This window comes from Eschscholzia californica, unplaced genomic scaffold (genome assembly GCF_041429995.1).
Source record: "Eschscholzia californica isolate CP2 unplaced genomic scaffold, dmEscCali1.0.p SCAF_2, whole genome shotgun sequence".
Taxonomy (NCBI): Eukaryota; Viridiplantae; Streptophyta; class Magnoliopsida; order Ranunculales; family Papaveraceae; genus Eschscholzia; species Eschscholzia californica.
The window spans coordinates 56,518,020-56,531,323 of NW_028238309.1; the positions used below are offsets into that span (position 1 = coordinate 56,518,020).

Below are 13,304 nucleotides of genomic sequence, written 5' to 3' on the forward strand. Positions count from 1 at the left end.
TACTATTTTACCATTAATTGTATGGATAATATAAAGCATTTAATCCAGTCTGGTTCAGGGCCCACAGGCTTGTTAGAAAAACCGGACCAGACTTAAAGACCAATTCAATAAAAAAGGGGAGACTATTTTATACCGAGGTTTTTGCGAATGGGTTTCGATTTCACCTGTCTTCGCGCTCTTAGTTTGACCCCTACATGATCCCATCCTCGCAATTGCCAATAAGGATCATCTTGGTCTTGGTGTAAAGTGGGTCGGCTCCCTAGCCCCAACTAACGCGAACATGACCGAGCCTGACCCATGGCCCGTACAGGACCAACTTCAAATGGGCCAGCCTGGTCTGGCCTACGATCTCCAGTGGGCCGAGCGATGGACACCACTACCTTGATCACTCTATCACGGGCAGGAGGAGAACCTCTTTACCAACAACCTTTCTCCTGCCAAAACTATAGGGTGAGGAAAGTTTGGAAGGCGCCTTTACCAAGGCAAATTATAGGGAACAAAAAAGGGCGCCTTTAAAACTCCCCTAGCCCTTACTTATGCCTATAAATGGGCCTAGTGAGCCTGTCAAGACTCGGGCTAATCAACACGGTCCTGGGCCAGGCCGTGCACGGGTTACCCGACTTACTAATTTGAATCAAAACAAGTAGGGAGAATTACTGAAACCCCCGACTTTTGATAATGCGTTTACTGAAACCCCCGACTTTTATTAGTAATTACTGAAACCCCCGACTTCCGTTAGACTTAACGGTCATATGCCGTTAGAGGACTTTCATATGCTGTTAGATAATGCGAAATGACCAAAAGGCATTTACTAAAACCAGACTTTTTGAGGGTTCAGAAAAATTGGGGCGCCTTCGACACAAAGTCGGGCGCCTTCAACATAACCTTCTTCTCTCCCACAAAGCCAGAAAACTAACCAGGTAATTCTCTCTCTCTCTAACGAAACTCCATCAAACCAGTCTCTCTCTCCAAGGAAACTCGACAAATAGAACCAGGTATTCTCACTCTTTCCATTCAAACTACCCATGTGTAAAGGTAAAATTGTGGAGGTAATATTTTTTGGTTACCAATGAATGGATGGTGGGAATTTTTGCTCCATAAGATGAATAAATTGTGTAATATTTTTAGGTTATCAATGAATGGATGGTGGGAATTTTTGGGACTCAGGAGAAATAAATATTCATATATGACATTGGGAGGGAATTGTGGATTTAGGGTTTAACTTGCAATTAGGGTTTTGAATCAAACCTTTTGGATGTTTCAGTCAAAAGACTCAAAAAACTGATGCCCTAGGATCCCACCACCCTATCTACATCTACATTGTTCACAATAAAACTTGCAAATAATGTGTACTGTTTTCAAATTTGATGGTGAAAGTTGAAAAATTGATTTGATTTCCTGTAACAATTGTACCTGGATGACTTGAAATTGCAATTTGAATACACATTTGATTTTGGGTTTCTTACTCTTCCATCTTGATGATTTAAACATCTTGTTCTACAACTTCAATTCAACATTCTTCTCACCTTTGAAATAATTTCAAATCTATCAATACAAGAAACCCCCAAAGTTAAGATCTAATTGTTCACCTCATTAAATTCCTAGTACAAAATATGGGCAAAATCCCAATTTCTAAAAAGAACAGACTTGTAATTGGGTAAACCAAGATTGTTTTTTCTTTGTAACAGCTTCTTTGTTTGGTGAAGATGAGTGAAGCTAATAAAATTAGAGAAACAAAATTGAAGGTAGAATGTGAAACTTCTCATGCAATAAAAGCACTAAAATCCATATCTAGATGTGTATGGATGGTATAAAGTTGTATTAAATGTCTTTTGGTAGTTTGCTTGGTAATAGAGCAACAAGTGGCTGTGTTTTTTTTTTATAAATGACATTAATGCCCCTTCACCCAAAATTATATTTTCGAGAGTGCTACATGTACAAGATCCTTGACAAAATTTGTGACTTAATGACTCTTTTTCACTAAAAGACAAAAATTGATCAAAGTTTTTCAAAGTTTGACTTTGATCGGGACCGTTCAAATGGCATTTTGTCAAGAATCTTGTCAAAGATTCTTTGTACATTTAGCATTTCCCTTATATTTTTCTTGGGCAACAGTATCTCATTGAAATTTTAAGAATTTAGAATATTATTTGACTTGTACAAAATTGACTTGATTTGATTGATATTTATTTGATTTGTATGAAATTGACTTGGGTTGTATGATGAAATTGACTTAATTTGTGTGAAATTGACTTAATTTGTATGAAATTGACTCGGTTTGATTAAAATTTACTTGCTTTCTGTGAAATTGGCTTGATTTGTATGAAATTTACTTGATATAATGTCAGACATAGCTTCACGACGACATTATGAGCTCGATAAGCAAAATGTAAGTTTATTTTTTAATTTGTGATGTAAGTTTATTCATGTGAGAGGGTGTTTATTAACATAGTTGTCTAACAGGAATCCAATTGGGGGTAAGGGTACTCGTAAACGAATGGCTGAAACACCTCCACCACTACCAAGTAATCGATTTTGTTCATCTTCTCCAATTTCATTATAGTTTTGTTTTATGAGATTGTTTTATAAGATTGTTTGAAAATGATTGTCTTTATCTTGTAATAGGTGAGACTACTACTTTCAGCGACACTACGTTAACAATTGATGACTGTATTGTAGATGATCCTTCTGATCCTATTCCGGTATTTTTTGAAGCTCAAATAGATCTGATAACTGGCAATGTAATGGGATTAGATGATATTTGTCTAGATGAGGAAGATGAAGATAGTTTTTGGAAGCACAATGGATTTTTGGGTGAGGAAGATGAACCAGAACCTGATGTTGATGAGGGAGATGAACCAGAAACTGATGTTGAGTCTGAAGAGGCTATGGAGAACGAGAATCCTCCAACCCAACAACCTCCACCGCATTTTGATCAAGCACAAGAAGATGAAGAGTTTGGCCACTTTGTTCAGGACACAGAGGCGTTGGAAGACTTCGAAATGGAATTCACCGATGAAAGTCATGTTCCCCTTGCATTTAAAAAAGGTATGGTTTTCTCATCTATTGGCATATTTAGAAAGATAGCTAAAAAATATGTTATCTTAAATAAATTTGAAATGAGACATCCAAGGAATGAAGGTGATAGGATAATGTGTGTTTGTATCGGAAAACCCAAACCTAATCATGAAGTTCATGAAGATAATGATGTAAATCGTTGTCCATGGCATATGTATGCGTCTCCAGTTCGTGGTACAAAAACAATAAAAGTCAGGAGGGTACATGATGTGCATACATGCGGAAAGAGGGTTGGTAAGAAGAATAGTAGTGCCTCTTATGTATTTTGTGCAAATGTCGTAGAAAAACATGCAAGGGAGAACCCGTCTGGGTTTAATTCAGAAGATGTCCAAAATTATGTATGGAAGCATTACAAAGTCAAAATTGATTACATGAAAGGTTATAGAGCTTGGTGTCTTCTTAAAGATAGGATATACGGGAGTTTTGAAGAGTCATTTGCTTTCGTACCGTTGTTGTGTGAAAAAATTCTAGAAACAAATCCTGGTAGTGTTGCACAATATGGTATAGATATGGTAACTAGGCAGTTCAGGTATTGTTGCGTGTCATACCAATTTTCACTCAATGGATTCAGGAACTCTTGTAGACCTATAATAGGTCTAGACGGATGTTTTCTGAAAGGTAGGTATGGTGGGACTTTGTTGGCAGCCACCGCATTAGATGCAATGGGGGGTCTGTACCCGTTGGCAATTATGGTTTGTGATGCAGAGAATGAAGGCAACTGGACCATTTTTCTTGAAATACTGAAGCCGCATTTGATGTTGAAGGGAAAAAAAATTTCATTTATGAGTGATAGAGGAAAAGGTCTTGTAGTAGCAGTAGAGAGAGTGTTTCCCGAGGCTTGTTCAAGATTTTGCTTAAGACACTTGTTTGCAAATTTTAGGAAGTATTTTAAGGATTCTTCCGTGCAGAGCCTTATGTGGAGGGCAGGAGTAGCTCACAAAGAGGTAAACTTCGAAAAGTACATTACCAAGATTCGAGAATTGAACGAAAAAGCATATGACTTTTGTTTTATGTGGGGACCCTTTTATGTGAATGAATGCCTTATATTGTGGTGTTTATTACGTAGTGCCACTATGTTTTCTTCCTTTGTAAAGAGATTAGGGTTTCTAGTTTCTTATTATATCCTATTTTGAACATGTAGCCTACCAATGAAACAGTCAATGCACCTCCATTGAAGAGGCAGCCGGGTAGACCAAAGGTGAATAGATATAAGTCTGCCGGAGAACCTAATCGAGCGTCAACAAGCAAACTTAGAAAGTGTTCAAGATGCAAAGAGACTGGTCATAATGTCAGGAGTTGTAAAGGGGGTGCTGTTGGAAGTAACTCAAAAAAGAGTACAACTGCCGTAGTAGGGAATCCTTCACAAGTTGGAGAGTCTGCAACTCCAACTCCATCAGCACATCATACTTTACAATCACGGGAAACAGGTAATCCTAGAGCAACAACACGACCCCGTTCTCTTAATGAATTAGCAGCATTACGTGTAGCAGCAGCAGTATCACGAGCATCAGGTAGCACATCATTGTCCAAAACAACTGACAAGGATAAAGGTAAGGCAAAAGCGTCCAGCCATGGCGCTTAAGTGTGTTAAACAGACTATAACAGGAGACGGAGGGTTCAACAACTTTACATTTAACTTTTAGTTTTTGTGGAATTCATGGTAGTTTTTGTTGAATGGGTGTTAGTTTTTTATCAGATGGATGTTAGTTTTTAATGAAATTGATGTTACTTTAATAGTCAGAATGGTATGCTGAGGTTGGTGATGAAATATCTTCTTTTTTAATTGAGTCCTTTGACTCCATTCTCTAGCCGTTGCATGGTTATCATTCTTATGGACACTGAAATCTACTAATAGTTGAAATCTACTTTGTATTGAAATCTAGGTTCAAAAAACAATTAGTTTCGGCTTTCGAGTTATTCAATTCCAGGTTTAAGACTAATAGTTCCATCCCTTGTCTTTTACTTAATTTTTCATGTTGTCACTTCCGACACACGCAGGTCCGTGAAGACGAATTCGGTTATATGTTGTCTGATATTTTGAAGGAAAATAATGTGAACAACAAGGGTGGTGCCGTGGTGGACAATGCATAGATTTTTATGAACATTAAATTCCATGTCCTAGCTGGTTATAAGGATCACCTCCTTTCACTCTACTTTTATAATTACTAAACATTAAATTACAATCAAAATGACCATTTAGATAATCCTTTAGGTATTTACAAAAAAGTGTTAATGTATGGATATAGAAACTCAAGCTTATTCTGGTCATTATCTTCGTAATACAATTATGTGACTCTTGCTCGCATAAATCTTATTAACATAACTTATCTCCTTTTTAAAAACTTATCATTTTCCTTGAACCTACAGGCAAAAATATTTTATTATGGTTCTATTACTCTTATTACAAAACCATGCAATAAAACTCACATAGCTGCAGCAAAAGTGGCAAAAAGTGGGGGTTTTATGTCATCTTAGCCCTCCATATTGATATTGTCTATTCATTTCAAAAGTCGGGGGTTTCAGTAATCTCAATTAGTAAAGGTGGGGGTTTTAGTAAGGGGACAAGTCTGTTAGAAAAGTCGGGGGTTTTAGTAAACACATCATCAAAAGTCGGGGGTTTTAGTAAGAGGACAAGAAAGTAATATTGAAAATATGACCGTTAAGTCTAACGGAAGTCGGGGGTTTCAGTAATTACTAATAAAAGTCGGGGGTTTCAGTAAAAGCATTATCAAAAGTCGGGGTTTCAGTAATTCTCCCAAACAAGTAAAAGGAAGACTGAATAATCAAATCGCCGTGCTCAGGTATTACGGGCGGATCTCATCAAAAAAAAAAAAAAAGGTATTACCGGCGGCTATTATCAGTTAAACCTAAAGAAACCCTAGAAAAAAAAAACTATGTATATCAAACTTAGAACACGATGAATCGAGTTTGGAAGATCTCAAATAAACTCAAAGCAGATTTGATTCTGCAAAGATGTTGTTGCTCAACAAAATCGTTAACAAATACTTTCTCTCTCTTAAAGAGAAACTCAAATCGAAGGTTAATCGATGAAATCTCAGTTCAAAATCGATTTTTCTGCTCAAATGAATACCCAAAGATTGTTCATTTGTTTACAGAAAGATCAGGTAGTACTACTGGAATAAGTGAAGAAGAATTAATCTTGAAAGTATCGGAATTAAGAGATGAGTTAGTAGATAATATATCTGATTCAGAGAAGATTGTTGAAATTTTAAATACCAAGACTGATTATTTATTTCGAAGCTTTCGTCGTGGATTTGCCCTAATTGAATTATGTAAGCAATTGAAGTTATTGCCTCAATTAGCCCTAGAGGTATATATATACTACTCTCTTTACCTAATCAACTTTTTTTTCTTTTACTTTTATTGTGATCAATAGATTATGGGTAGATGTTTTTTCAACTGGAAAATCACTAAATTTTAGTGAAACAGAGAAAGGTTGGATTTTTATTTACTTCATGTTATATTATGATTCAGGTTTTTAATTGGAGAAGGAAACAAGCTAGTGATTTGGGTACTCCAATGGAATCCGAAGAATACTCCAAGGGTATAACTATTGCTGGTAGAATTAAGGATGTTGATTTTGCTGTTGAATTGTTTGTGGAGGCTGCTAGTAAGGGAATTAAGACAACTTCGACGTATAATGCCCTAATGGGAGCCTATATGTATAATGGTTTAGATGAGAAATCACAGTCTTTATTTAGGGAGTTAAAGAAAGATGTCAATTGTGATCCCACGATTGTTACTTACAACATTCTAATTTCGGTTTTTGGTCGATTGATGTTGGTTAGACACATGGAGGAAACTTTTCGGGAGGTAAAAGAATTGAATCTCGCCCCGAATTTGAGTACATACAATAGTCTCATTGCTGGTTATGTTACTGCATGGATGTGGGAAGAAATGGAGAAAATGTTCAAAACCATGGAGGATGGACCGGTCAAGCCTGATATCGGTACTTATTTGTTAATGCTTCGAGGTTATGCACATTCATGTCAACTAGATAAAATGGAAAAGACTTATGAATTGGTCAAGCATTATGTGAATGAAAAAGAAATAGCTTTAATTAGAGCCATGATATGTGCTTATTGTAATAGTTCTGATCCTTGTAGGATTAAGAAGATTGAAGCACTTTTAAAGTATATCCCAGAGGAAGATTACAGACCTTGGTTAAATGTGTTGTTAATTAGAGTTTATGCACAAGAAAATCTTTTGGATGATATGCAAAGTTATATTCTTGAGGCATTCGAACGAAAAACCGCTGTTACAAAGGTCGGTGTGATGCGTTCGATAATAGCAAGTTATTTCCGTTGTGATGCTTTGGAAGAGCTAGCAAAGTTTGTGAGGCAGGCTGAATCCGCTGGGTGGAAAATCTGTCGATCCTTGTATCATTGTAAGATGGTCATGTATGCAGCACATAATCGCCTCGACGAAATGGAGAATGTTATAGATGAGATGGAGCAATTTAACATTGATCCCACAAAGAAAACGTTCTTGATTATGTATAAGGCATACACACAGTATGGTCAAAGATCGAAAATTGAGAGATTACTAGGTCTTATGTACAAGCATGGGTTTGAAATTCCTTTGGATGCTTCAACGTCCTAAAACACCGAAGTGATTGGAATTTGTACTTGTTAAGATTATCTAAAGTAGCACCAGTGAATCATAACTGATGGTTCTTGAAGCTGGAGTAGAGAATTTCGAAGCTGAAATTATATGTTAGTAAGGTTCAATTTTCTCAAATTTCTCACCAACTTAGTAATATTTAGGTGGTAATCTTCTTTGAGCTTAATACGCATAATACATAGAGGAAAGTACTAAAACCGGGAATTTTTTCATTCTAGCAAGTACCTTCCTAGCAATGTATTTGTCTATGCATGTTGTACTTGTACCAGAACCTAGGTTAATGAATTCTTGTCATCTCTGTAGCTCGTAAAACTCATTCTTGTTACTTTCAAGATCTTATCATATATTTTGCTTTTTGTCCTTATATTTTCTAAAGCACTTACAAGTTACAAGATCTACTGATGTTCATAATAAGTAGGTTTAATGGGTTGAGACCGTAGCGCAGGAATTTCAGTGCTCGTTTTTCAGTTGTTTTCTACCTCTCGGCACATTCCTAAGATCTGAGAAGCTTCCCCTTGAAATTAGAGGTCACACACTCACACTTTTAGCCGAAACTTTACTTGAATAGATGATGATGATGACTACGATGAAGCTAGATTGGGGTAGTATGATCAATTATTTTTGGCTATGTTTGTGGGGTTCACCTTACGAAATCTTGAGAATGGGAGAACTCTTCATAAATCTGCATTTGTTTTCTGAAATAAGCAACTTATTTTTAGTTATAGGGCATTAGATGCTGATTTGCTTCCAGAAAACTGTATTTGTCTATGCATGTTGTACTTGTACTAGAACCTAGGTAATGAAAACTTGTCATCTCTGTAGCTCGTAAAACTCGTTCTTGTTACTTTCAAGATCTTATCGTATATTTTGCTTTTTGTCCTTATATTTTCTAGAGCACTTACAAGTTACAAGATCTACTGATGTTCATAATAAGTAGTTTTAATGGGTTGAGACCATAGCGGAGGAATTCCAGAGCTTGTTTTTCAGTTGTTTTGTACCTCTCAACGCATTCCTAAGATCTGAGAAGCTTCACCTTGAAATTAGAGGTCACACTTTTAGCCGAAACTTTACTTGAATAGATGATGATGACTATGATGAAGCTAGATTGGCGTAGTAAGATCAATTATTTTTGGCTATGTTCGTGGGGTTCGCCTTACCAAATCTTGAGAATGGACAACTCTTCATAAATCTGCATTAGTTTTCTGAAATAAGTAACTTTTTTTTTAGTTATAGGGCATTAGCTGCTGATTTGCTTCCAGAAAACTGTAAAAAATGAAGAAAAATGCCATCCTAACTAATGCTCTTGGGCTTGGTAAAAGATTCGTTTGATTCATGGTCTTGAAGATAGATTTCACTTGTTAGGGTGCTTTAATTGACTGAGATTTAGTTTCGCATTTAAATCTGCTAAGATGATGATTGATGAATCAAAGAAATTTGTTTTCTCAAGGGAAGTAGAAACCTTAAGTTAGTGTTTCCACCAACTCACTGAGTTGCCTTGTGCCCCATACCGTTACATGTTCTACCTCCAAAATCTTATCGTCTTTCTGGACCTTGTTTTCATTTTTGTTCTGCACATATTTGTTGATTTTCTTCTGCCTTCAGAATCATGGTTTATATCATGAAGCACTGAAATATGTTACTGTTGGTCTATGATTATAGATGTTGAAAATTAGCAGCAGTAGCAGTTTCTGAGTTAAGTTTGAGATTGCTGTGTATTAGTTTCTCAGAGGAATTGGGGCCGGTATCCCAAGTTGCAGCAGTTTAGTGAAGTTTGGAAACCCCAGACACCCGATGAAGATAAGGCATCAGGTTATGAGGCGCAGAGTCAAAGAGGCTAAAACAAATATTGTTTCTGGGGTATGATTTTAACAATAAGTGAATTTCGATTAGAATTTGAGTTGTTCTTAAGAGACTTATCAGCAAGATTAGGTGGTATGCAAGGGATCGAGTAGGTGGAAATAATGATAATATGCACATATAGTGTTATAATCCACTTTCTCCAACACATAAAAGCAAATGAAGGAATTCGGAACCCATATTCCCTTTGGTTCACCTACAAGATTATATGCCTTTACTTTGATATGTCTTTGTGTTTTTGTATCTCAATTACAAATTCTCGATGTATAAGATAATTCACGAAGACTGTTGGAGAAGTCCCGTATTTTAGCATTTAGCTGTACCTATTGGAATTTTAGCTTTCAAGTTTTTTCTAAAATTTCTCTATTGGTTGTTATTTTGTTGGATGATTACTTTGGCTGCGTCTTACTGATCACCTATTTTGCAGAGAGCCGTGTAAATGTGATCTTCTAAACCCCAGGATATCAAGTAACTGATAGCTTTCGGATAGTGAAATTGATCCCCCCTGAGGAGAGAAGCATTTCCGACCTCCTAAAGCCGACTGCAGCGAGAAAATTTCATCTTCCCTGGCGGTTTTGTCTGTTCATTAACAGAGGTATCCATTTTTTCCCTCATTTTCTAAGAAAAACTAGTCATCCCAATGGTTCAACTACAAGAAGAAAGATTCAAGTATCTTGAAAAACCAAGGGCCACCATTATCATATAAATTGCAGATTGATTCTTTGAACTGTGTTAGATGTAATAGTGTATTTCTCTTGGTGTTTCTATCGAGCTTGTCCAATCCAAAATCAAAAACCAGATGACAGTAAGTAGTGACCCTAGATCTTAAATTTTTCTTTCGTCCACGTGGGACTATCTTTCATTATCTGCAACTGTTTTGCTAGATTTGAGATGTTTATGACTTTCTTCATTTACAACATGGATAATATATTGTCTGAATGAATTTTTAGAGCACTTTGTTATGCATCTTGGAAGTTTTCGAAGCGCTTGCATAGTAAAGAACAGAGCAAATTGCGAAGCTTGAACATGTGAAATGCGTCTTTTTTTGGCGCGTTTCTAACGGCTTGGTTGTGAATATGTTGTATATTGTTCCTATTAAGCCTTTTCTTATACCATATGGTCCATATGTTAAGTATATTGTTCCTATTTTTGTACTTTCTCTAGCTCACTCTCTTCCACTAAACAATGTTGGTTGAAGCTCAATGCCTTAGTTCGCAAGTCTCACTTTTTGTTCCGCTTGCCCCCATTTTCCTCCATTCTCTTATTTCCTTATCTCTTTCCATCATCGGCCTTCACCTACCTATTTTACTTTTGTTTGTTGAGAAACAACTGGGTTTCGTTAGCGAGAATGAACTACATGTCTCGTCGTCATAGGCAGTATTTAGCTCGGGTTGTGACATTGTCCTCAGAAAACACTTTCTCTGTGATTTTTTTGAGCTTCTCGATGAGAAAAGTTCCAAGTGAGAAAAATAAATAGATAGAATACCAAGTAGGGTTTTCTACAACAGTGTTAACCCAACATCTCTGCAAAAGATATGATAGAGGTAGACAACCTGTGGTAATGTGCAGGAAGGTCGGTGGTGGTATTACTCCAATTACTTTACTATTGCATTAAATTCAACATTTCTTTTTTACATTCATTTTGTTGGTTCACTAAGGGGGGGGTAGTGGTTCAGGACATTGGAGGACACTCAGAGACAAAATGTTCCAGAGACATTTCAAGACATTTCGGGACATTTGTACGTAGACAAAATGTCTTTATGGACATTTCAGGACATTTGATTCATAGACAAAATGTCTCAGAGACATTTCAAGACATTTGGTTCATGGACAAAATGTCCTGGGGACATTTCAACATATTGAATCCATGGACAAAATGTGTAGTGGATATTATTATTATTATTATTATTATTTATTATTATTATTATTATTATTATTATTATTATTATTATTATTATCTCATCATTGAAGGATAATTGATAGACATTTATTATTTTAATATTATCATTATTGTCAAACCATATGAAATAATATATTTGTACTCATGTTTCAATAATATATTTTTCGACTTTTGTGGACATCTGTGGATATCTGAGGACATTGATGGCAGTTGGTAGACATTTATTATTTTAATGTAATCATTATTGTCTAATCATACGAAATAAATTTGCCCTACTACTTTGAAAATAAATTTTTCGACTTTCGTAGACATCCGTGAATATCTGTGTACATTGATAGATATTTAGTTGATATTTATTATTTTTAATATTATTACTGTCTTACCATATGAAATAAAAAAAATTAATTAATATTTCCAAATATATAATTTTCGACTTTCGTAGACATCTGTAGATATCAGTGGACATTGATGGACAATTGGTAAATATTTATTATTTAATATAGTTAAATATTAATATAATATAATATAATATAATATAATATAATATAATATAATATAATATAATATAATATAATATAATATAATATAATATAATATAATATAACATAACATAATATAATATAATGTAATAATAATACAATAATATAGTAATATAATAATAAGATAATATTATAATAATATGATTTGATAATAATAATTATTTTTATTACCTTCCTTACTCAAATATATAATAATAATAATATAATAATAATAATAATAATAATAATAATAATAATAATAATAATAATAATAATAATAGTAATAATAATAATAGTACAATAATGTAGTAATATAATAATAAGATAATATTATTATAATATGATTTGGTAATAATAATTATTTTTATTATCTTCCTTACTCAAATGTCCCCAAGTGTCTTCCATATTTTGAGAGACATTTTCTCTCCAAAAGCTCTCCAAATTTACACTAAAATGTCTCCAAATGTCCCCAAAAACAATTTGTCTTGAAATGTCCCTAATTTCGTGTCCCGAACGAATAACACAGACATTTGGAGACATTTGAAATGTCTCCAACCAATAACACGGACATTTGGGGACATTTGGAGACATTTGAAATGTCCCCAACCAATAACACGGACATTTGGGGACATTTCAAATGTCCCCAACCAATAACACGGACATTGGGGGACATGAAAATGTCCCCCAATGTCCCCAACCACTACCCCCCCCTAAAACCCTAATGTGGAACCTCAACAAAAAAAAAAAACAAAAAAACCCTAATGTGGAACAAAATACCCAAACACGATTTACTCATCTAAGGGTAGATATTAGTGAACATCAATATCGAAATGAAGAAAAAAAAACTAAGTAATCGACATTCAAAATGTCATTGAAGTCTATCAGGTAAAATCCGACCGACAATTGATGTCTGAACAATCAATAATTCACCGAAATATTTTAGTTAGTTTTCTTGATGTTTGTGTAAAATAATAGTTTGTATAGATAATGTTTGGACCACTACCTAGATAGATTCCTGGTTCAACCAAACAAAGTCACCCAATGTGCAACAAACAAAAACTAACACCGAATTCTTATAATAATAATAATAATGAAAAAGGAATCAATTTAAAATTGGGTATGGGTGATGGGTCGGTGGTGGCTCATTGAGTTCTTGACTCATTGCCCTACAACTTTCTCTCTCTACTTCTCATAGGATCAATTTAGATTAATAATCATGTTGATGGTGTTGGGAAAGTTTGTTGGTGTCCAACTTATACAAAATGGACCAATTATACTCACCACTAGTAACGATGTCTTGTAACGAT

At 35.0% G+C, this 13,304-nt stretch overlaps 1 protein-coding gene across 4 annotated transcripts; it reads left to right on the forward strand.

The window, feature by feature from the left end:
• The first annotated feature begins 573 nt into the window (after positions 1-573).
• Positions 574-10,551, forward strand: LOC147559330 (pentatricopeptide repeat-containing protein At2g30780-like). 4 transcript variants are annotated; one of them, XR_015234569.1, is made up of 6 exons: positions 574-643; positions 5,843-5,879; positions 5,917-6,409; positions 6,574-7,998; positions 8,519-9,579; positions 10,007-10,551. XR_015234569.1 is itself a non-coding variant. In XM_086661209.1 (4 exons), the coding sequence occupies exons 3-4, from the start codon at positions 5,996-5,998 to the stop codon at positions 7,699-7,701; spliced, it is 1,542 nt and encodes a 513-aa protein (XP_086517335.1). In that variant the 5' UTR covers positions 574-643; positions 5,843-5,879; positions 5,917-5,995; the 3' UTR covers positions 7,702-8,086. The 4 variants fall into 4 exon arrangements, 1 of the variants encoding a protein (XP_086517335.1); XR_015234570.1 differs by having other exon boundaries at positions 6,574-7,823; positions 9,382-9,579; XR_015234571.1 differs by having other exon boundaries at positions 6,574-7,818; positions 9,382-9,579.
• Positions 10,552-13,304: the final 2,753 nt, after the last annotated feature.